This window comes from Nyctereutes procyonoides, unplaced genomic scaffold, assembly GCF_905146905.1.
Source record: "Nyctereutes procyonoides isolate TBG_1078 unplaced genomic scaffold, NYPRO_anot_genome, whole genome shotgun sequence".
Lineage (NCBI taxonomy): Eukaryota > Metazoa > Chordata > Mammalia > Carnivora > Canidae > Nyctereutes > Nyctereutes procyonoides.
The window spans coordinates 83,901,673-83,927,025 of NW_026575125.1; the positions used below are offsets into that span (position 1 = coordinate 83,901,673).

The 25,353-nt window shown below is 43.8% G+C and overlaps 1 protein-coding gene across 9 annotated transcripts in view; it reads right to left on the minus strand.

Moving 5' to 3' along the window:
- The window catches only part of AMOT (angiomotin), a 62,486-nt gene extending 43,756 nt beyond the window's left edge, over positions 1 to 18,730 (minus strand). For 2 of the 9 annotated variants that reach the window (XM_055338245.1, XM_055338244.1), the window contains exons 1-2: positions 18,345 to 18,572; positions 494 to 1,427 (exon numbers count right to left, since the gene is read on the minus strand). In XM_055338245.1, the coding sequence (XP_055194220.1) occupies positions 494 to 1,365 (872 nt within the window). In that variant the 5' untranslated portion in view covers positions 1,366 to 1,427; positions 18,345 to 18,572. Of the gene's footprint in view, positions 1 to 493; positions 1,428 to 3,638; positions 3,788 to 10,168; positions 10,247 to 10,649; positions 10,670 to 18,262; positions 18,319 to 18,344 lie in introns of those variants that run through there. The other 7 variants (XM_055338242.1, XM_055338238.1, XM_055338239.1 and 4 more) reach the window with 7 other exon arrangements.
- Between the last annotated feature and the right edge of the window lie 6,623 nt (positions 18,731 to 25,353).

The window sequence follows — 25,353 nt, forward strand, 5'->3', positions numbered from 1 at the left end:
ATTTAGTGTCCAAAAGAATCATAGTAATTCTGCAGAACGATTCGTTCCTAAAAAGAAGTGATGAGCATTCTGTGGAGGGGAATAACTGACAGGGATACGATATTCCATATTAACGTTCAAGATAATTTGCTTCTGCTCCTCAAGGAAGGGCTTAACAACTCACAAGAAGAGGAACATGGACCCTTTCTTCACAATCCCAGGAGACAGGACAGCATATAGCTGTAGAAACCAAGACTTGTGTTCCTGTTCATCCACTAGGCAATTGGGGCCATGCTCAACCTACAAAGTCAAGGGAATGTTACTACAGCACTAATTATGGCTGAAGGGGCTAGAAATTCAGATTTGCAGGAAATTTACTAAGCCAGGGGCCAGCCATGCACTGCAGAGTTTCTTATACCAAACACCTGCCCATTTCTTCCCTTATGATTCCCAACACACAGCAGAAGCTGGTTGGGGATGAGGCCAGGAAATGACAGAAAGGGAACTCTCTTACCTGGCTGCTCCATACTCAGGGGGATGCTGATACCTCATCAGTTGCCCCTCTGTTCTCCCTGGCTGGTTCAGACGATGCTCACTATAGAAGTGCCCTGCCTCTTGGGGCTTGCACACTACAGACTGGGGTGGCATGCCCTTGAAGGGATACTCTGGTGGGGGGCCTCGATGTTCCATGCCCTTCAGGCTATGCTGGCTGGGAGGTGGCCCCTGGGCCTTGTAGAATTCACTGGAACTTGTGGGAGTCTTGTAGAGGTCACTGGGTTGTGGTGGGGAGAGGGGAGCGCTGGTAACAGGTGGATGGGCCTTAACTCCACTGGTGGCCAATGACATCTGCATTAGTCGTTCACTCAAGGAGCGGACATGTCCTTGCTTAAGATCTCTGAGTCCTTCATCCTGGTGCATCTTCCCAGGATTGAGCCGCTGAACCGATGGGCGTCCCTCAGTCCTCATCTTCTGGTTGGTCACTCCGGTGACATAGAAGGCAGCTCCAACACTGGCATGCTGTTGGCCCCGAAAGTATTGGGACTGGACCTTGGCTTCTTCATAGGTTGGGAGTTCTTCATTATTCTGCATTCTAGGGGAAAGCTGCTTCTCCATGATGATGTTTTCTGCCTGGATTTCCTGCCCCTGAGGTTCTTGTCGAGCAGCATGAGCCACAAGCTGTTGGTGGTGGTCTTGGGGACTCAACACATCATTCTGAGGGCCTAGGTTCCCACTGCTACTGGGGAAAGGAGGGCCATTCCCTGTGGCTTGCTGGTGTATGGCAAGCAGGTTGCGATTCTCATTGGGATTGCCATAGCGAAGCTGCTCTTGTAGCAGACGCTGCAACACTGTGGTTCCTCCACTTGGCTGTTCTTCAGAATTTCTCATCTCTATTGCTGGTGGTGCCTTGTGAAGAGAGAGAGAAATTGGGCACCTGGGCTGCCCTTGACCTGGGAAGGGGAAACAGGAAGCTTAACACCCAGTTGATGGATAAATCATTCCTCTAAAGGGGAAGAAAATGGGTATTTGGGGGTGAGGATTCCACTCCAGAGACAAAGTAGAGAATTGAATCTAGAATTAATGGATTAATTGTTAGTGACTCCTGGCTCTACCATTGATATGATGAGGAACTCAGGGGCATAAGAGCTCAGTGTTTCCTCTTTTTCTTTTAGCATGGGTTAAATATCCAATCTTGACTTAACTTCTATGAGAACTGGGGAGACCTGGAGCAGTCGGGGAGGGTGACCAGAGAGGGCAATTTTCCTAGGTCCTTACTCAGAAAGTTCATCTCTCTGTATTCTATTTAAATAAAAGGTCCAACTCTTATGGGCTGTGGGACTTGGGGCAGGCCAGTAGGGAGAATGTATAGGCAGGATCTGTAAAGCAGGTCATTATGTGGAGGGAGCTACAAAATGCCAAATAATAACTAAAATAAATACAAGGTGACGAGAGCTTCGCTTGCACCATATAGAAATGATCCCAGCTTGATGCAACTCGTTTTCTCTGATCTCATAAAACTCTGAAACATAGCTTTAAAAAAAATCCTTTCTGTATTGTCCATTTTGGATTCGCCTTGGCTTAATAAGAGAAGGGCTTGAGATAATTACTATTGACAAAGTTTCTCTTTCAGCCATCCAGGAATAGTCATTGAGGTTTTTTGGTTTTTGGTTTTTGGTTTTTGCTGTTGTTGTTTGGCTAGGAGGAGCTTAAATGGGAAGCCCTCTTTCATGTGAAGTGTGCCTCTGACAGCATTTAGAAATTGAACACCAAAATGGTCATCCTTCTAGAAAGGGTCCAATTATCATATCCCTCCCCCTCTACCACCACCACCACCACTAATTCTTCTTAAGGAAGAAATATGGATTGAGTGAAACAGGTATTGGCAGTAAGACAACTCAAGATTCAAGTTCTAATCATGATAATGGATTTACAGGTAAACCTAAGCAATGGATTCCTCTTTTCTTGTCTTCTATTTTGCCACCTGAGAAACTAGTAGTAGGTGACCTCTCTTTCTCTCTCTCTCTCTCCCTCTCTCCCTCTCTCTCTGCATGGTACGGTACGTAGAAATTCATCAGAGGCTCATAAAATCTTTGGACAAAATCTGTCATGTGAAGTACTGCAATTCAGTACACATGTTCAGTGATGAAAGTTGTACTCTAAGGATCTTAAGTAGTGTTGGAGAATGGGCATGATGTCACAGAAAAAGTCACAGTAAAGGTCAACCTAACCAGCCTCGGGTTCTTAGATGAGAACTCTGGAATCCTGGCTCCCAGGCTCTGATTTCTATGATATTAAACAGCCTCCAATCTCTCTGGAAACATGATCCCTTTCCTTTAGTCTTGCAGGGAATGGCCAGAAGATGTGTATGGTAGATAGAAAAAGGTCATCTTCACTTCTTTTTTTTTTTTTTCACTTCTTGCATCATTACTGCTACCTGGTATCCAATTGTTCTAAAGAGCAGTTTGAACCCACAGTTAACCTTTCAAAGACCCTTTTAAAATCCCATTCATCATATTCTCTGGGGAAGGGTGCACCAAAGGCCTGAACAGCCTGCCCTTTCCCTCCCTCCCAGTGACCATCTGGGACTCCTGTGTTTATTTTTTTTTAAGATTTATTTATTTATTTATTCATGATAGACACAGAGATTGAGAGAGAGGCAGAGACACAGGAGGAGGGAGAAGCGGGCTCCATGCCGGGAGCCCGACGCGGGACTCGATCCCGGGACTCCAGGATCGTGCCCTGGGCCAAAGGCCGGCGCCAAACCGCTGAGCCACCCAGGGATCCCCAGGGACTCCTGTGTTTAAACTGTCAGACTGTATGCATGTTGTCAGACTGCATGGATTTTCTGATAGGCTGACAAGCATAATATATACATCTCTCTTGGTACCTTTATACTGGAAAGATGACTACCGAGCTACCTTTCCTCTCTCAAAAAAAGGAAACAGGAGCATGTATGGTTAAAACAAAATCACTTGCGAACTCATCCTACAAGGCAGGGAAATCCAGACATTGAGCGGCCCCAGACCCTGAGAGTCCACCACCCCCTCCCATTCCACGCCCGCCCCACCCTGCACGCACACAGGCTCACGCGCATGCACAGGGGCACGCACAGGTGTGCACGCAGGCACGCACACATACACACACACACAGATGGTCCATACCTATTTCTGCTTTCTTTTAGGCTTAAAGCCTTGATCAGGATAGGGAATTCTTGCTTATGAGCAGCTCCAGAAACCGCAACGGCAGATTCCCTCTCCCCTAACACTCAGGTTCAGGGTAAGCGCCTCCAAGAGTCCAACCACTGGTCACTCTGAAATGTTCAGGAGGGGGAGGGAGGGAGAAATAAAAACGTCGTTTCTATTTTGCCACCAATGGCCAGAACAGTTAACCAAACCAGTCCTTCCAAAGGAATGACTTCTCCCATTTGCTTCTTATATGAGTGACAGAATCCCTTTCCGTTAGGACAAAAAGAAATCTCACTACCAATCTCCAGAGGATGGAAATGTTCAGGTCTGAGACTGGAAAGGACAGCTCTGTTCTTGCCTCACAGAGCCCAAAGGCTGCTGCTTCTATTCTGAGTTGGAATGGTGGATGATGACAAAAGACATAATCAATGTTGCCTGAAGGGTGCGACTTTTAAACTGCTATCAGTATCAGGGCAGATGAGTCTCACTGCACAACACCCCAGAAGGGAAGGCAGTCATCAGAAGGCAGGGGTTTTTGTTATTTTTAAGTATACTCAGTGAAGCACCTGATTTAACTGCTGCAGCCTCAGACAGACAGAGGAAAATCCAAACTGCTTTTCCACCAAGTCATTGAGTATTTATTGCATACTGGCTATTCCAGACATTTGCCAGCCTCGAGCTAGACACAAGGAAGGATACGGAAGACACACCACGTATGTGCCTGCCCTCACGGAGCTTACAATCTGATTGACGGCCCATCTGTTCTCACTGGAGCAGCAGAGGTGATTGCTCTTCTCAACACACAGCAGCAACTCTTCTCCAAGGATAAGATGTCTCCACTCACTTTCTCAGCACTTCCACTGCTCCAGTATCTCCCCAAAAGTAAACTACTGGACTCACGTTGTAAAGGCTAGATGCAAACATCCACCAGATATGGATCCGCGATAGTCCTCATTTCTGATTGCTGTGCTGACCCTCTGACAAAGCCTGCAGGCCCAACCAAAATGGTTATGAAACTGAGGAGTTCGTGTTTATGTGAGATGCATATGATCCACATTCCTGTTTTCTGTCCTAGCCTAGTCATGACTCACTCATGTCACTTAAAAGAAAGGGTTTAATCCACATCAGAGATGCCATTTGAAGAGCAAGGCAATGCAAAGGAAGTGCACAAGCATCCCTGTATTTTGGGAGCCTGTCCAAAACATCCAAGTTTTAAAAAAATCCACAAAACCACACAGTGATTAATTTAACATTATATCCTTGCAACGTTGCCAAAAATCAAGTGAAGAGATACAGAGTGAGCAAACACGGAAATTTGTCTTTCAATCTTGTTTTGGCTCAACATATAATCACAATCAAAAGCAAAATCATCTCCAATATGCAAGGTAATTACTTTAGGGTGTCTTTTCCTAGTTTCAAAGTAGAGGAACAACTTTAATTGGAATCAAAGCTGGATTATTAACAGAGTGTGGTAAATAACCACCGTGTTTCTATTGTGTGATTCTGAACAAAACAGTTGTCTTTTTTTTTTCCAACCGAAACATGCAGAAAACAGCCTGGGGCCTTTAAATTTGAGCCCCTGGCAAGAAAGCACCATACAATTATTTTCCAGGATGATTTAGATTCTTCATGCTGATTTTGACTGGCTTGCAGCTCTTACCTAGCTTCTCACAAAGAAAACTTCACTTGCCCAAAATCTAACTCTCTTCCCTTAATTCTGTCCCCTCTCGTCCATATCCTTTGCAAAACCCAAATCACTTTATGTCAACCGGACACAGATTGTCCCTCCCCACCACCCCACCCCCTGGCCTTTTTTGTTTCTGTCTAAAAGAGGAAAAGAAATCAGCCTAAGAAAAAACCTTTGCTGATTCCTCTCCCGTTTAGATTTTTTTTCTTCAAGAACTTATATTTGCCTACATGTTAAGAGTCACATACAAAGGAAAACACTACTCCATTTATTTATTAGAGAAAATAAGGGAAAGGATTCCTTGTCTCATGCGCAAGAACTAAAATAGTATGAACTCTGCAACCTTCAATCTGCCTGCAGCTTTAATCACGCCACTGCCAGGGTTCTGACATCATCTTCAATCAATAAAATAACCTTGTTTCTCCTGGACAAACAGACTGTCCCTGAGGATATTTGATACTGGAAAAAAGGATTTCCAATGGTCCTCTCTTTAAAAATACAATTTGAATCTATATATTCAACTCTTCTGTAACAACAACAGGGCAGCAAGGCCAATCTAAATTCTTACTATATTTGCAGTCTTTGGCCTCTCCCAGGATACCTCCATCAAGCCCAGTTTAGGTTGAACCAAAACACATTAGTGAGAGCCCAGATGTTTCTCAAGCCGTGTCCCAGAAAAATCAACATTACAAGGTGGCCAGGACAGACGACGTTCCTAGCCTTCAGATAAATTTTGAAATATCCCTATAAGATCTTCTTTCTATCCCTTCTACCTCCTCTCCCTGTTCTTCCTCCCACCCTCACTCTGCCAACCAAGATGAAGAACCTAAGTCTAAGACACCCGTTTCTCTGCTAAATTTCCCTGTTCCATATAATTTTACTTCCAGCTAAATGGAAAGGAGCCAGTTTAAAGTCTCCCCTATGTCTACATATCTATGTGCATACATTTGTGAATACACACACACACACACACGCTCACACATTCCCACACAAAGAGAAAGGCAAAACAGCCCTCTGAATTCTCTCGTGTCCTCTCAGGTCAGTCCATGTTTCAGCCTAAAGTGTCCTAGAGAACACCCTGCCTGTGACAGGATACTAATTTACTTCCTTTGGGAAGTGAGAAATAGTAATTCCTTTGCAGGTTATCTCTAACCTTTCTATGCGTGACGAGCAGACAGTATAAACACCATGGTTAAGAGCCTGGGCCTAGATTCACAGGGCCTAGATTCACACTGCTTAAGTTCAAATCCTGGATCTATGGCTTTTTAGCTGACCTCATACATTTCTTTTCACCTCCCCAAATTGCACTTCATCATCTTCAGGATAGAGATAATGGTGCTCATACCTCATAGTGTTGTTATAAAGACTGCGGGGGAGGGGGGTAATCCATGTAAAGTGCTAAGCACAGAGCATGGAACATAGTGAAGGCTCAATAAAGTCTATTAATATTATAATAATTTCAAAGTGGCCTTTTTTTTCTAGAAGACCACAGCAATTTTATGAATTAAGGTTTTCTTTAAAACCTTTACTCGCAACTCAGTCTTTGTGCAGAGGTTCTTAGATCAGCGAAAGCTAGAACTAGAAAGACTCTAAGAAGACCATCTAGTGGTCTGTATATGAAGGTGCCAGAGTTTAACAGGGGTCAGAGCCAGGGCCAGAATGCAGGTTTTATGACTCCCAGGGCAACAGTCCTTCCACTATAAGATATGATCTAGTATATTAGCTTGTACATAGAAGATGCTTAATCAACATTTATGAGATTGAATTGACTCTGGTTTTGAGAGACTATAAACCTGGCTCAATGCTACCACCAATTTTCCAATTTCATCAGAAGTCAAATGTTAATGGCAGGGGAAAAAATTTAAGGAGGTGAGACAGAGAGATGTGTGTAGCTACAAGTATGGCAGAAGGACCTTGCAAAATCTTTCCTTTTTAGGCCAAGATTTGCAGGTGAGTCAGAGAGTAACATGAACCTCCACAGATCAATGTGTCCATGGCCATGTTCTGGGTCTTGCCAACATCATACTAACTTGGAATTTGACCTTATGTAAGTCCAGCACTGGCTTAAGAAAAGGCTTTGAGGCAGCCCCACCTCTTTGCTTCTAGCTCTACTTATATCTAGATTATGTTGGAAGATTATTTTGAACCACAGCAAGGCCTTGGTATTTCCAAATTTCATGACAATCAGTGTCAGGTTATCTGTTTCTGAGATGGTTAACTCAAAGGTGTGGCCAACTGGGTCCCAGTTTTACTTTTCTTTACTCTAAAGCAATTAACTTGAACATGTTAATAGGCAACAAAGGTGATTAACCCTGAAGTGTTCAAGAGCAGTGACATATTGAGTAACAAGAAGAATCCTGTTGCCCCTACCACATCACCTCCCTCCATACAACCCATTCTAAGGGAGGAACAGGGCATGTCATCCCATCCTATTTCTTCTTGCCTCAGGAAAAGGATACACATTCCATGCAATCAGACTGAGCATAAACTGAGAAAAGTTTAAAAATATACCTAGAAGCCACCTGCTTTACCAATTTCCTACCTTCAATGCTATACTACTCACTTTTGTTTTATTTCTATTTTTACAAGTTATATAAACATGCAAATATTCATAATGGAGAGGGGAAAAATCACTCACCATTTCAGTACCTCAACCTAAGCATTGTTAGCAAAACAGAATAGATTGCCTTCAGGTTTTTCTGTGTGCATTTGTGTTTTTACAAAGCCATGACATATTAATGTACATATAATTTTGGATCCTACATTTCACTTTCTCCATGGTATAGACTGTGGTGTAGACTTCATAACAAGCACTGCAATGATTCTGTAATAATCCATGATAGGAGTTTATCAAGATTCACTTACCCATTCTCCAATTATTAGGACATTTAAATTGCTTTCAATTTTGTCCTAGTCTAAACAATGTAACAAAAACGTCTTTAAGATTTATTTAGCCTTTCTCAATATTCTGGAGTGTTATCTAATGATAGAATTCCACAAGTGAAATTAATGGGTCAAGGTGCATGAATGCTTTTAGACAGCCCACTAAAAAAAAGTAAGAGTCGCAAAATACCAAAGCCCCATGAAACCTCTCCTTCATTTAAGGAAGAGTTCTCCTCTCCCATTTTTTCACCAGGGCAGACCAGGACTCCTGGAAAGGAAAGAAGCCAAGAGAAGCAGTGTAGTATCCCAGCGACTTGCGAAATGGCAGAGTGGAATGTGGGCTCCCCTGTGAATCCAGCTTGCATGCACTTGCCCCAAATTGCCACCCAGCCAAGAAGCTAATTAGTAAAAGCATCAGGTGGGTGAGAACAGGTTCATGGCCTGTAATGGCTTATATCATGTTTCATTTTTGCCCTTGGAAAGATCTGACAGTCAGTTTGAAGACATTCAGTTCTAGTGACCCAGCCTGCTACATTTGGAGAATTACATTTGTTAGTTTTCAGATGCCAATCTTCAATATATTTTCAAGGGTATCTTTCTGTATAGAACTAAGCATACATGACCAATGAGCCTGTGTGTGTACCTCTATTTTCAGCCACAGTTAGGGTGGCACAGTTAAGGTCAGCCCTGTTTAATATTATATGACTATGTGGCACCTGTCTGAAATGGTCAATGTGTTATAGACAGAGGTTTATTTGCAGACCCAACCATAAAAGTCATCCAGTCCTAAGTGGAGACAGCAACAGGCCAGAGATGCCCTGTCTTAGCAAGAGCAGACACAACAGGCATTTCTTTCCTGGGCTGCTTAGTCAGAGCTCTCAGAAGAGGCCAGGTACACTTTCCACCTTCTCCTTGAAGGTTTTTCTCTAATCCTTCTCCATCTTCCCTCCACCCCCAACTCTGCTCAATCTGGAAAATTAATTCTCTCTCCCTCCGTGGTATTGCCACTGGACTTTGGACCCATCTCAAATGCAGTACAATAACACACACAATGTCATTTCCACAAATATTTATTGATCATTTGCTGTAGCCAGGCATTGTCTAGGCCCTAGGGTAGATAAAAAGGAGAAATAAACCAGAGTCCAGTCCTCAAGAAGCTCCCCCGTCAAGCAGAGGGGGCACAATCCAACGGGAAGCATGCTGGCAACACAGAGGACCCTGCCAAAAACTCTGCTCCGCCTGAGCAAAGCTTCCCAGAGGAAAAGATGAACAAGCTGAATAGGAGACATCTGATAATGGACTTGATGTTGGGGAAGTTGGAAAGGGAGGGGCCAAAGATAGGTTGAGATAGATCTTCGGGAGTCGTTAGCATATGGATAACAGGTAAGGTCAAAGAGTGGGCTAGGACCTGTAGGGCAGGAGCGGAACAGAACCAAGAATGAAGCTAAGGATGGACCCCCTGAAAGAAATGATCATTCAAGGGTCAGATACTTTGCAAATGCGGTAATGAGAGAGGAATTTTTTTATTTACCCCATTGCTTTGCCACCTGCCCCTCATACCTTCAATCTAGACATTCAATACATGCCCCAGGGACAGAAGTCCCTGGTTGCAATGCAGAGAGAGTAAAAGAGACAGAGACAGAGACAGAGGAAAAAGAAGTTAATTTTGTCTTCTAAGCTTCTAAATACCCAGGCCGAAATCACTCTATCAGATTGAGCTAGAAATATAAGATCTCAGAGGTCACTGGCTGGGTGCATAACTTTCTTCTGTATCCTTTTCAACACCTAAAACAATAACTGGTACATGGAATATCCAAGAAGATCTGCATATTGCATATTGAGTAAATCACAACTTCCCAAAGACTTTGCTGGAGGCAACAGAAAGAGAAGACAAGTAATGAAAGACCTACAAGAGCAAGAACAATAATTCTGTTACCTTTAGTTTCTCAGCTTTTCTTCTAAGGAGAGAAAACCACTTTCACTTCTGTTATGGTATTTGTCCTTCTCAGCCGCTCTGCGAGGAAATAAAGGCAGATGTGATTGATTCCATTTTACAACTGGAGAAGCTTTAAGACCAGATCAGGTAGCTAATGATAACTAATTTGACCAAGGTTTCACTGTGGCCTACTGGGCTTACTGGTGGGGCCAGGATCACAACCCAGGTCTGGTGACTTCCTGCCCTGGGCTGGGTTACTAGACACAAACCTCTATGGACCTGACTCTCCAGTCTTTAAGAGATCAGCTCACAAGAGAAACTCATTAGGAAAGCGAATTTCTCTGGGGACTCTTGAGCAAGCCAGTGCGCTGCACCTATAAGAAAATACCTAAGACACTTTCCCTTATCCACACTGGAAAGTTAAATATAATTGGCAGGAGTGCTGCACTAATGTAATTGGGAGTTCCCTGTTCTGCCGTACCCCTTTTGAAGGGAGCCCCATCTGCCTTCAGCCTGGTTTTTGTGTCGGAGTGGGGCTCAGGTGCTGACTGCAGGTGTGGCATCCAGCAGGTGCATGGACGGGAGCCAGAGTTTCATATCTTCATACCAATGGGCCTGAGTCACTCCCCAAAGGCAGCCCCTCCTCCTCACCCTGACTTGCAAGCCCCGGGAACCTGTCTTGACTGAGTTGCCATTGAAAAACTAAATCTAGACTCTGCCTTCCCGGGAAGGCCTAGGGTAAAGTCAGTTAAAGTACAAATCATATAACCCAGCCAACTTTCCCACTCTCTGAAACTAGTGTAGGCATATGCTGCAGGCAGAGCATCAGGGAATATACATACAGAATGACTGTTCTCTACTAGCTCTGGAGAAAAGGACCACACCAGGCCCATATTACGCATTTAGCTACAGAGTACTTCTTATTCTATTACAAATGGCCCTGAAATCCCATGCACCAAGTATTCATTCCCCTAAAAAAGACAGAGTACAGTAGAACAAACGCACTAGGAATCCTGCACTCCGGTACCCAACATGACCAGTCTCCTCCAGGCTGCCAACAGATAACTGCTTAGCCTGGTCACAAAAAGTACCAGGTTAGAAAAGTCATCACAGTGCTCTCATGAAAGACTAATGGAGAGCCTGGGGCAGACAGAATGCTCTTTAGGGATAGAGAGGGTCATCCAAATTTTCTTAGCTGAAAAAATTGTTTGCTTTTAAAAAAACAATTTGCCTCCCCCAAAGACACACACACACACACACACACACAAACACACACACACTGAGCAAAGAGAAACTAATTGCAGAAAAAAAGCAAATGTTACCTTATTGTCGTTCACTGTATTTCTCCAATTCATATGGAAAACTCAAATTAATAACCTTTGGTTTACAGCCCATGATCCAAAAAGTAAAACTGGTTACTAAACTAAAATGTGACCACTGTATACAGAGTGAAACAAAAATCTGAACCAAAAACCTAAATGTAATAAAGATGAAATTAGACTTCTTCAAAATAGACTATCTAAATAATTTTCCCCATCTGTGATTTTTATCTTAGTTTGCTGTCATATGGAAAGAAATGCCATTAATTCAATGCAAATCCTGCCCCTTGAAAACAACCAAAATGAGTAAGTGATGTACTAATTAGCTTCCTAATGGGGAAGGTTTTGATTGAACTATTCTATAACAACCTTCATCAAAGTTTCCAGGGCAACTTCATAAAAGGATGTCAAACCTGGCCCATTTTTTTTATCCCCTTAAAAATAATTCTCAATGCACAGAAACACAGAAAGCTTATTTCTCTTCAATGCTGTTAACACTCAGGCCACTACATTTTCTGATGTCAGCAATCCCCTTCCCACAAATATTCCAAGTATGCACCACCGTCATTCTCCTTTCAATTATGTGGTTTCTCTGCTCCTTTACTGATTGAGTCCAGGCCTCTCGGATAATGAGAAGCATGTGCAGGGAAAATATGCTCTTAAAAAACACATACATCAGTTTCATCTGCATTATGAGGGGGGGGAGATCATTTGTCCATATCAAAAGGATCAAAATGTGAAGTTTGCTATGAGTTATATAAAGGAAAAAAAATCAGCACCAATACCTAAAGTTGGGGGGTCAAATTATGGTGATCTGAAGCAACACCAGTAAGAATAAGGGAGACCCCCCAAAATCCACTCTTTCTAGCTTGGCCACATGTATATTTAATGTTATCTTAATGTTGCTTTGGGGGTATTTGAGTTCTGACATACAAATGGAAATGAGCCACGAATTGTACAGCAAGCATAAATATTCCATCATTAATAAAAACCAGCTGTGTATAAAACACTACAATGGCTGGGTTTCAGTTACTGGCTATCATCAGTATGTGTCACAAGCAAATATTACTAAAACTTTCTCCCTTAAAACACACACACACACACACACACACACACACACGCAGAAATTTGTACTCTTTTTAATCTTTTGGAAGGGCTTTGAAGAACTCACTGATCTCTATGGCACATTTCAACTAATGTCTCTTTTTGAAGGTATTTTTCATCATCCTGGAGGATGCTGGAGTCCTCTTATTAGAACTTCAACTTACCGCAAAGAATGAAAATGTTTAATTGTTTTTTAGGAGCCAGGAGTGTCAGTAATACCAATGTTAGGATGATCAGTTATAGTCAGTAAGGCAATAGGGCACTGAAGGGCACTGTATACTATAAGAGAGAAAAACTCATTAAAAGTGAACACCTGCTCAGGACCTTATAATAAACCTGTTCTGCCATCATGCAAACACCTTTCATCCAATGACCTCGAAGCATGTGTCTAATATGAAGCATGCCTAAACACCTCTGTGAAGTATTAATATCCCTGCTTCCCAGAAGGGTAACCGAAGCTCAGAGCAGCTAATTCATTTACCCTTGGTCACATGGCAAGTCAGAGAGGGCTGGGCACAGAAACTCAGATCCTGGCGTCAAGTCACACAATCTAACGATATTTCATGGAGTTGGGGCAATAATGAAAGTGCCTTTACAAATGTCAAGGACAGCCTATAGAGTTAAAAAAAAAAGCAGATTTGCAAAAGCTATGAGATATTAGCAAATATATCCACCTGCATTTTCCCCATGAATACATATCATAAAATATGTACTTTTTATTTTTTTAAGATTTTATTTTATTTATTCATGAGAGGCACAGAGAGAGAGAGAGAGAGCGGCAGAGACACAGGCAGAGGGAGAAGCAGGCTTCACTCACGGAGCCCAACGCAGGACTCGATCTCAAGTCTCCAGGATCACATTCCTGGCCGAAGACGGTGCTAAACTGCTGGGCCACCGGGGCTGCCCATGGACTTTATTTTTAAAAAATTAACGAATTACTTAATTTTTTGGAACTTTCTTTTTTTAAGATTCATTCACTCATTCATTCATTCATTCATGAGAGACACAGAGAGAGGCAGAGACATAGGCAGAGGGAGAAGCTGGCTTCCTGCAGGGAGGCCCATAAGAAACTCGATCCCAGGACCCCAGGATCATGACCTAAGCCAAAGGCAGATAGATGTTCAACCACTGAGCCACCCCAGTGCCCTTGATGGAACTTTCTAAGGACGAAAAACCCATACTTCACTTTTCTATTCTGGTTAAAGAAATTTAATCTAATTTACAATGAGCCACTGGTTTCCAGGAATGAATTCATCCAAAATGGAGAATTTATGTATACCATACTTTCTCTTTATCAAAGGAAAATTAAAGGACTGTGTAGCTGAGCTTCCACAATAGAGTGAGAGCCTCAAATGAAGAACCCATTATGTGTGGGTCATCCTGCCACACCTACAGGTCTTTATTTGTCTCAAATCCTGAGTTTCCTTACTATTTTTTAGTCTAATTTAAACATATTTCCAAAGCCATGAAACCATAACATTTGTGCCTTCCCGCTTTTCCTTTCTCGTTGGGGAAATTTTATAGTCTACCCAAATGTGTACTCTCTTGATGGGATATCATGCTACAGTGATTTAAGAATCCATTGCTAATGGTTTAGACAAAGTAAACAGTGGACCCTAGTTTCCTTTTTGCTTGAAAAGAATGGGGGAGGGGTAACAGGCGGTCCAAGGACTGGAGTGAACAGCCTTGCTAGATATATGAACCCCCCCCCCGGAATCACAGAAAGGGTTAGGGATTACTTATTAAGTCTCTTAGTCTCTCCTGGCACTCAAGGAACAGACATACATGATTCTTCATGCGTACTCAGGTTCTCACTTCATTCTTCCACACAGGTTTACAAAGCTAAGTGTTAGGTGAGCTCCTATTTAAAAGAAACTTTGTAAATTTCTATGTGCCCCCCCACACATATTTTACCTATGTAAAATTCATGTTAAGTACAGAAACAAGGATTTGAACTAGGAAAAACAAAAGTGGGTGATCTGTTAGGATGATGAGATCCTTGATGAAATTTTGGGCAGGATCGTAGCTCTTTAATTTGATATGTTGTTAAAATACAAAACACAATGCATTTATACTGATATATAATTTTAGGCTTTTTTAACATCCAGATGACTATATGATTGTATCTCTAACAATCGTTGTACCTCATTCTAGGAGGAATCATTCACATTCACATCACAAGTAGAAGTGTAGGAAGGGCACCATAAACTTTTGAGAACTGGTTCTCAAAATCACCCTGTCCAACTTCTCACAATTTACAAGAGGACTTGCCAAGGGTGGTAAACTAAGTTAGAGGTCAGCCTAGAGCCCAGGTCCCATTCACCAATAGGCTCACTAGGAAAATTTATTGTATAGTCTTCGATTAAAAATGGCATCAATTGCTGTTATTTACCAGAAGCAATTTTCTGGGTCCTGAGGTTATTCAAATACAATAAATATATATATTTTTTTACTTATATGGGGTAGGCAGTCCCATCCTTAGACTAATCAAAATCTGTGAAGTCTGATTTATTTTCAGAAAGTCATACTAGCTCCCTTCTACAAGTGGCTGTAGGCTGGAGCTAAACATGGTCAGCATTATTACAAGCCAAAATGATTTAGACAATTTACTCCATCCCATATAACAAAAAGATTTCAAAGGCCAAATAATGGTCTCACTTAGTTCAAGCTATAATCATTACAACAAAATTCTAATGTCTTCCTTTATGCAATAAAGATGTTTCTGAGAAGACCCAGTCAGAGTGAATTTTTATATTAACAAGTCATAGCTCAAAGGCACTAACTAGGAAAGCTAGTTCTTTCAATGAAACTTGCAGTGGGTTCTTTTATAAAGCAGATGACCTCTTATTTTTCTTTTCCTTTTTTTTTTTTAGTTCAGATTTTGTGTGCTGTGTGTGGAAGGGGCAACTTCCCTCCTTTCTCTGGGTTAAAAGGGGTCAGAAGCTCACCGTGGAGGAGAGCAGTGCAGGATGTACAGCCTGTTTCATACCCTCCTAGTTCCTGGGACCAAATTCTAACCTTTGACTTGGGGGTGGGACCCTAGATTTTGGACCGAAGTCCACAAAAGGCAGCAAGGAACGAAAAAGTAAGAAAGACTAAAGACAACTCATCATAGAAAACCACCAACAAAAATTCCTGGGGACAGGAAATCAATAGAGCACAATTCTGAACAAATTGGTTTAGTCCCAAGCTAATTAACCTGTCAAGCAGATCTCCAAACCCACTGAATCCATGGGGGAAAGAGGTGATGTAATAGGAGATTTGGGAACATTTACCCACTTACCATCCTAAAAGGCTGGGCCACGACCACACACACCTCTCTCCACCCCTTTCAGTGGGTTTTAGCTGCACTTAATGGGTGCAAAGGACAATTTCTTCCAGATAGTCCCTAAGAATAGACTGTTCTCATGCATTCCAAATGCTCAGTCTCCATGGAGGAGGCTACCTGGCCACAAGCATTTCCCAAGAAGGAATATATCCTCTACCTCTCCTCACTGGTAACATTCCCTCTACACCAACAAAACAAAACAACTTCTAACCATCCCAAGAACTTCGGGGCACTTTTTGGGGGAAAAAGGAAAAGAAACCTTAAGAGGGGACTAGGAGAGTGTGAGAAACTCCTCTTGTCTCCAAATGGAAAAAAGGCCTTAAAAAGCTGGATCAAAGGAAGAAAGGGGGATGGGGGAGACAGGCTGCTTAATTACAAAGACACCCTTTTAAAGAAGGCACAGGCCCTGGGAGAGAGCTCTTAGGAGAGGCACAGAAGCAGATGTACCCACTTAGAATTCTGGCACTCAATGGGACCTCAAGGTCATAGCATCCATCCCTCTGCGCTCTGAATAGACTGTTCTTAAGGGCATTCTAGAAACAGTCTAATTCACTCTTTATAAAGCTTCAGAAAAAGCAACTCCACAAAGTGCCTTGGGTTTGCATCTGTCTAATAATTCCTATCTCACAAACCAGAAATGACCTTCCAATCTCCAAATCCAAAATAGCATTGAACGCGAATTTTAAAATTTCCTTCTAAAATCTTTTACGTAGGTAAACAGATCCACCACTTTCACCCTAAAAGTGACTCTACAACAAGCATGGTCAGAGATTTACTGCCTATCTAGACTATGAAGTTAGGAAAAGCACTTTCAATTTTACAGAGCCACAGGGTTTTCCAAAGTAAGAAGGATCTTAAAATGAAGTATGATGTAGTGCCAGAAAGTGTCTGTAAATGACACCGGATAAACCCATACAGAATAACTGGAACCTGAGTTATCATCTGTAAATAGATGCAACTACTCTACAACCACCTGGCTATTAAAATGTCCCAGGCCAGTTATAAAATGTAGTTTAGTCAGGCCAACTTTTCCCTCCTAGCTGATCTGAAAGACGATAGCCTTTAAAATTGTCGCCCTGTAACATTCTTTCTCTCCCTTCCTGCTTTGCTTCCCCCCCCCCCGTTAAAATCAACCAACACAACTATTTAAAAATAAAGTGAATGATTTGTTCCCAAACAAGCAATGGGTTGGTGACATCTTGGTAACAGGTCTCTAAATACCACCACCCTTCTAAGTTTGCCACGCTTGCCTGACTGGAAAGAGGTGGGAGATGGGTGAAAATTTATCCTGCATCCAAAATGCTATTTCAAAGTATTGTTAGCTCCTAAATGAAGGTGCTGAAAGGTCTAACCAAGAAAGCTTCACAAAGGCTGGCCCACGAAAGGACTTTTCACAAAACCTAGTTCAAGGAGACTTAAATAACCTTAGCCCTCCATTATTGGAGATTATGGTGACTAATTATCTTCCTCTCTGAATGGAAAAGGGTTATATTCAAAAAAGTTTTAAACGCCTCCCAACTTCTACTCTTAACGTAAGGGTGGCAAACGGAAGGAGGAAGGAGAGCTACATTAGACATGACTCTACGATTCTTTCTAAAACACATGCTAGAGATTGCTAATGCTGTTTCTCACAAACGCCCCCTTTCCTCTCTCATTTAATTGTATCTAGTCCCTTGCTGCAGATGATTATTAAACTACTATTAGTGGCAATTTACCAGACTACAAAGAATGTCACTTTCCCTCTCATTTTTCCTTTTCTTTGTTTTCATATATTGATCGATCCATCCTGCTGCTAACGCACCAATGTACAGTGACCAGGGCTTGGGACCCTAAAGACACCTGCATGATCCTGCAGAAGTCCTCACTAACATCTCTAAAGCAGATACTGGGCAATCCAGTCCTCACCACCATACACGTACACACACACACACACACATAGACCAAAAGGAGTGTAGCATGGTAGATTACTCCCAGACTTTAGGACTTCAAGAATTCACAGCCCCCGGCGGAGGGCAGTGTGGGCCCCCACCCCAACTCTAAGCATTTAGGGAGGAACGCATCTTGCAATCTGAGATAAGCACACACATTCCTCCTTAGTAAATGTAGACCTGAAGTTCCCTCATTCCTTTTTGTGCTTAATCACCTAGGGACCTACAAGGATCCCAGGAGCAAGGAAGTAAAAGTACCATCAAGTAGTGGTACCCACTAGCATCTCCGTAGGACAGGAGAGGAGCGCACACTCTTTAACCGATTTAAGTTGCTGCTCATCCTGGAAAACTCAACGGCCAGCTGCAAAGAAAGTAGAACACACGGGCATCACCACACACATCTAGATCAACTCACTCACGCCGAGGGCACGATCAAGTTCATGCCACCATGGATTCCTGCTCCAGTTCCCCGCGTAAAGTAACCATGCTTCTCCTACCCCTGAAGGCACCGAAGACAAGGTGACGACTCTCTGCTCGCTCAAGTGGCTTCGGTCCCGGGCCGGAGGCCAGGGATGGGCAGGGTGAAGCCCCAACTCCGGCTGCTCCGCTCCTCACTGCTCCGTCCGGGCTCTCCTTGGTGGCAGTGGACAGGCAGGATACCGGGCCAGAGGGTGGAGCAGCAGATGGTCGGACGCAAGACAGGCTGGAGGTGGGGGGTGGAGGGGGCGGTGAGAACTAAGAGAGGATGAGGCAGAACAGAAAGGAGATGGAGGAATAATAAATCAGGGGGTCTACCAGCTTGGGCAGCCAGAAAGCTCCTCGGAAGGAAGGGGCGTGACTGCGATGAAGGCAGCTCCTGGGCAAAGGATGGGAGGTAGGGGAGGAGGACGAATGGGTGGCTTTTCTTCTTGCGGTGCGCGGCTTAGGACCGCCCAGGAGCGGGGGGGTGGGGGGGTGGAAGGGGGGTGGACTGGAGAGTGGGGCGGAGTAGAGGGCGGGGAATGAAGGGAGGGAGCCGTCCAGGATCCTGGAGGGGCGGGGGGCGGAAGAGAGGCGGGGCCAGGGGGCGGGGAAGTTTCAAACAATTGAACGGCGGGGTCTAGCCACTCCAGCGAAAGCGAAGGGTCCTAGTTCTCGTCCACCCGTTAACGTGGCTCAACGTGCTGACTGCTGTCCTGAGAGGCTACGCAAGCGCTGGCTGGGGGGAAAGAAAGGGTTCTGCAAAGACTCCAACAATAATCTACGACACCAGCGGAGGGGTGGGAGGGGCCGTGCAGCCCCCCGCCCCACAGCCGGAGGAAGAAACACAAATAATAGAAATGCTGAAAAGCAGCTTCTCGCAAAGCCTGCTCAAAATAATGCAGGAAGGAGCAGTGCTCCTCCGTTTTCCTTCCCTTCTTGCTTCCTATGACCAGCAGGCCCCCACCCAGGTCGCAGCTCTGCGCGACACCCTTCTTTCTTCCTCTGCTCCCGGTAGCCTCCCCGTTCCCACCCCACCCCCGCATTCCCGCCCCCCTTCCCTTTGGCGGGCCGCGTTGGCAGCGGGGACGGTGTAGGCGGGGCTCCGCGGAGTCTCCGCCTCCGGGGCGGTCTGGGAGGACCGGCCTGGGCGGGGCGGGCGGTGAAGAGTTAAGTCCCACCCCGCGTTCTTTCGCTGCTCCGAATTGGCGAATCCCCGTGCAGGATTCGGTCGGGATTGGTCACTTGCGTCGTCCGTCCGATCTTTTTGTCCCACCCGCTCTCAAAATTAATAAAACTGAACAAGAGACTATTGTCTCGCTCTCCATCTCCCCCTCACCCCCCCCCCCCGCTACTGCTGAGCAGAGAAAGAAGAGACGCTAGGTTTCTCGGTCTCCCGAGAGAGTGCGACAGTGTGGCGTCGGCTGGCTCCCGTACACCTTTGTGGCAAGGTCCGGCCCGCTATTCCCAAATAGGTAACTTTTCTTTCCCCTTAATTCATGAGGCCCGGAGGGGGAAGAAATACGTCAAGTATCACTGTGGTGTTCACGTTTCCCTGCTGCGAAAAACTGATCCTGCCTGAGAGCACAGACAGTTAAGAACAGCATCCTGGGACACTGAAAATCTACCATTTTTACATCTGGGAAACAAAAGCCCAAAGGAACACTGTAGGGGTAGCAGAATGACACGGAACTTGGAAGGGAGGAACTCACTTTGGACTGTAGCACTTACCAGCCAGTTGTGCAACTTTTTTGAGTCGCTTGACTTCCCCGAGCCTTAATCTTTCTATCTATAAATAAAAGCTGTAGGACATACCCTATTAACAACACTGGCATATGAAAATAAAATGAAATGTGTGTGAAAACTGCAAACCACAGACCACTCCACACATGTATGTCTTCCTCCTTGTATATGTCCCATGGTGGACAGTCTTGAATGTGTCCAGGAAAATCAAATATTCTGCTCATCTGTTTTAAGCATCTACATCCAAGGTGTGTAGGCTTTGTGACTTTATTTTTAAAAGTGAATTCTTTTCCTACACTTTTGAGGGTGGATATGAAGTCAGATCCCCACAATTAGAATAATAAATTATCCCTTTCCTAACCAGGGTGGGTGAGATTTCTCTTTTAAACAGTTCTGCAGTGGCGCCAGGACCTAAATCTATTGTTGTGCTGGTACTGAAAGAGGAAATCATGCTGTGTATCTCCGAAGTGAGCTTGTGAAAACAAACATGAGGGAACACTTACCATGGAAATCACCATTCTCTGCAGATCCATATTTCCTAGAAAACGTTACAAGATGAAAATGAGTCTAGTTGTAAAGGTCTTGACAATGCAGAGCTATTATGATGAACTCATGCCTGTGAAAAAAACGACTTCCAATTCAAGCCTTCCCAAAGGGAGCCTCCTGAGAGGCCATGGATCAAGGCACATAAGAGGAAATGTGCGCAAAGGAAACACTACCTGACTGTGAACGCGGTCCTAGAATATAACGGGGTCCAGGAAGAGTAATAGGCTGCTGGCATGTGGTGGGGTAGCCTGGATGTGCAGGGTGCTCAAAGATTCAGAAGCAGGAACATGGGCAAGATGAATTCTTGGTATAATTCAGGAGATGGGTGAGGTGAAGTTATTTGGGTGATTTTTAATGGGGAAAGTAAGATTTTGAGTGTTAAAGACATGGAGGCACATGGCTTGTGAGGCAAGGGAAGATTATTCCAGCCTTATTTGGAAGAGTGGACGGCAGAGACAGGGCGGGTATATGCTGCAGACTCCTACTGATCATAGTGGCAGCAGGGGGATACTTGTTAAAATCAACAATGCTGGAAAAATGGAAAAAGTTCTATATGCACATGATAAAATCAACCCTGTACCTTAAGGGGTAAAGAGTTCTTCTCGACCACTCTGTTCTTATAGTCCCTTTCTCCCCTTCTCTCTCTGCCGGTGTGTAATCTTCAAAATATATTATTGACATAGAGATGTTCCAATTTTGCCCCTTATAAGTGGGATCATCAGTCACAGCACCCCTTGGATTTCTTTACTCAACATTTCTTAATATCCTTCCATCTCAGTATAACTTCCTTTACTTAGTTCTTTTTCATGAGAGCTCAATGTTCCATTCCACAAATGTGCCAAGATTCTTTTATGTGTCCCCCTATTGAGAGGCCACTGAGTCTAGTTCCCATCTTTTGCCATTACGGAAAAGGCTGGGAAGCAAATCCTAGTGGCAAAGGCATGGTAGCTCTTTGTCGAATGTCTGTCCCCAGCTTTGAAGTTGCCCTCAAAAGACTGTTCCAGCCTGTCTTCCCTACAGCTACTAGGGCCTTCCTGCAATGGAAACCCCTAAAATACTTAAATCCTTTAATACCCCCCTCAGATCCTGCCTGGGGCATTACTGTTCTTCTCCAAATGTGAATTTTGATGGAGTAGAGTGAACAGAGCTCTGAATTTAATGGTGGATTCAGGCTATGCATGAGTCACTTCTTAGGCCTGTGGCAAACAACAGGTTTTTTGGTACCTGGGCTTGGCCCAGTTCTTCAGGAGTCTTAGGTGTTCCTTCTCTCCTGCCATGCAAGATTTCCTTTTGTTTTTACCCTGAAAACCCTGCAGTTTGTTTAAACTGAGTTTGAATTTAAAGTTATGCTTTGCCAGCTCTACTTAAAAGGAAGGGGGAGGGGAAGGCCAACATCAACAAACATTGATCAAGCTGCTATTATGGACAGGACTGAAAAAACAAAGGGAGATGAGACTTGGCTCCTGCCTTCGAGGGTATGTACAGAAAAAAAAAAAACAACTAACAAGCATGTGCTAAGTGTTAAATGAATGGGATTGACAGTAAAAGCTGTGGAAGTTGAGAGCAGGGAGTGAAAACTAGTTCCAGAGAGTGAGTTTATACAGCAAAGTATGCCACACACATTTAACTAATCCCTGGAGCATCCCTGTGTCTTCATATCCTAACTATAAAATCTGTTGAGGCGTCTGGGGGATACCAGGAGAATTAGCCACTAACTAAAACACCTGTGTAAAGACACTGGGTTGCCCAAGTACATCAAGACCTTCCATGTATTAATAATGGATATAATGATCATTTTAAGCTTGTAAATAAAGAGCCTCTACACCAAACCACCTGACCCATTTGGCCTCCTCCCCCCACTAAAATGCAACTGCTCCTTTAATGTGCAATAAAAATCAGTGTCTATGCTCTTAAAAAAAAAAAGAAGGCAACTTAAAAAATCAGTTTCTCCCTTAAAAACATTACGCTAAGTTAAAGAAGCCACACACAAAAGGACAAATGTACAATTGCACTTGTATGAGGTGCCTAGAATAGGCAAATTCATAGAGGCAGAGGGTAGCCTAGTGCTGATCAGGGCCTGAGGAGAGGGAAGAATGCAGAGTTACTGTTTAATGACCACAGTTGCTGTTTGGGATAATGAAAAAGTTCTGGAAATAGATTGTGGTGATGGTTATACAACATTTGGAATGTATTTAGTGCCACTGAATTGTATGCTTAAAAAATTGCTAAACTGGTAAATTTTATTTTACGTGTATTTGACTGCAATAAAAAAATTTTTTAGAGGTGACAACCCTCAGGCTAGGTGTCAGGAGGCAAGGGTAATGATGGAGGCTGCCTTCTTCTGGGCAGCAAAGCAGGCATGCAAAGGGTCGGCAGCTTGGTCGACACCATGGGAAATGCAGGCTCCATGTGTCCAGGACTTGTGATTTGTCAAGAGAAACCAGAAGTGAAATGTTTCAATGTAAAATTTCCTGGTTTTTAATTTAGACAATTAAAAAATGTTCTAATTTTTGAAAATCTGCCCTTTGCATGCAGTCTTTGGCCCAGTGTACCGGAAAAGTAGGAAGGAGAACGTGGCTTGTAATCTATTCCTCCATCCCTGGCTAGGTTCTTCTAGAGGGAAAGACCACAAAACCATAGTGCTTTGTGTTGAGTGGCATTCTCCTCCACCCACCAAGTCAACTGGGAGTGTGAAATGAGCACATCTTCCTCTAATTGCCTGGTGAACAACTAAATCATTTAAATGCATCTAGAAACAAAAGCAGAGGCAAGCACGTACACCAGGGAAGATAAATCCTAAGGATTTAAGACCCCACATAACTCTCCCTCCCCTGCCCCCAAAACGCACCCTACAAAATATATTAGCCAAACACTGAGAAGTAGCCTTCTTCAGGACAACTCCTAAACTCACTCCTATTTATGCACGAGGATACTAGCCCTGCACATGCAGAAGCCAGCTGGTCAGAATATAGCCGCTTATCTGAACAGGAAGGGAACAAAGGGACGCATATGAAACATAAACTCTTCCTTTTGGATCCCTCTTCCCCACTTTCCACCCTTTGCAAGTATATAAACTCACACACACACACACACACACACACACACAAACGGTCCAGACACAGGAAGTATGAAGCCTGATCCATGTGTGGAAAACAGCAATGTGGGAATTCAGGAAACAACACCAGAACTGTGCTCTAAGGCCAAGACCCGCTCCAGCATCTGGGAGCCAAGTTACTCCTGGGGTACTCATGGGCCCCAGCATTTTGGAAGTAAATCGGCTGTAGAAAAATAAAGCTGCCTGCAAGACTATTCCCCAAGCACCTCCTAGGGTCCTGTTTGAGTAACCCAGGTTGGCCTCTTTATGATTTATGCAGGGCTTCACTTCAGCTTAACTAAATACCATATCTCCTTCAGCAGCTTGAGATTTTAGAAAGGCCCAGGCTGTCCATACTTCTCAGTAGGGTTTGTTTGCAAAGTCCTAGGTTAGCCAGAGCAAGAGAGAGGTGGGAAGACCTAAGAACACACATCCAAGTCTGCGTTGCAAAAGGTAGGTGGTGGGATGAGAGAAAGAATATGACCTGGTCAATGATAAAAAACAAACCACTGAAAGCAAGTCAGGGGGAAATCAATTTCCTGAGCCAGTAACCTTTTTAACTGTACAGAGTTAGCAGGATTTAAAGGAAGTCCGTCCTCTGACATTACCCTTTGCAAATAAACTCTTGATTGATTCCTCTCTCTCTCTCAATCTCTCTCTCTCTCCGTTTCTATGGTTGCCAGAATGTCTGAGAGTTGTTATCCCAGTCGAAGGAGAAGAAGCCTGGGACAGGAGTGGAGATTTATCTTCCCTGGCACATGGCCCCACTTCAAGAACTACAGGAAGAAGGTAGGTCAATGCCATTCTGGTGTGATTTAAGGCAGGCCCACCCTGCCGTCCCCACTCAGCCTTGCTTCCAAGTCTGCCATGGTCCTGTGAGATTCACACAAGAAATACCCCTGTTAAAGTGCAAATATGTAACCAGGGAAGGGTTAAATATTAAGCCATCTTTGATGTGCTCTGATGGAAAGGGTACAGACTTTGGGAATCGCTAAAGCCTGGATTCTGGTCACAGCTCCAGGACTCACCAAAGAGGTAAATAGCTTAACCACTCTGGGCCATGATTCCCACATGTATAAATAGGGGATAATAATTTTTCCACCATGAGGAGTTGCTCTGAATATTAAATGAAATAACACATTTAGGGTTACCTATCACGAGGCCCGGCATTTGGTAGCTAGTTGACACAGTTTATTTCTTCATGCCCCTCCATCCAATCTTAGGGAATCCCAGGGGGTAGAACAACAGGTTTGCTTAGTGGCCTGCAGGGTTTAAGGTCCTCATAATTTCTCTTCCCTACAAACCCTGCTCAGAAGGGCAGCATGGTACTAAGTATATGGGTTTTAGCACCAGAGGGACCTGGTGTCATAGTCTTTGTTCTGTTGCTCACTAGCTATGTGACTCTGGGTACATTTGGAGCCTGTTTCCTCATTCATAAAATAAAAGTAATAATAGCATCAGTTTCTTTTTTAAGATTTATTTATTTATTTGACACAGAGAGCATAAGTAGGCAGAGTGACAGAGAGAGAGGGAGAATCAGGCTCTGAGCAGAGAGCCTGATGTGGGGCTCAGTCTCAGGACTCCGGGATCATGACCTGAGCCATGATCAACTGACTGAGCCTCCCAGGCACCCATAAGAGCACCTATTTCAAAAAGTGATGGTG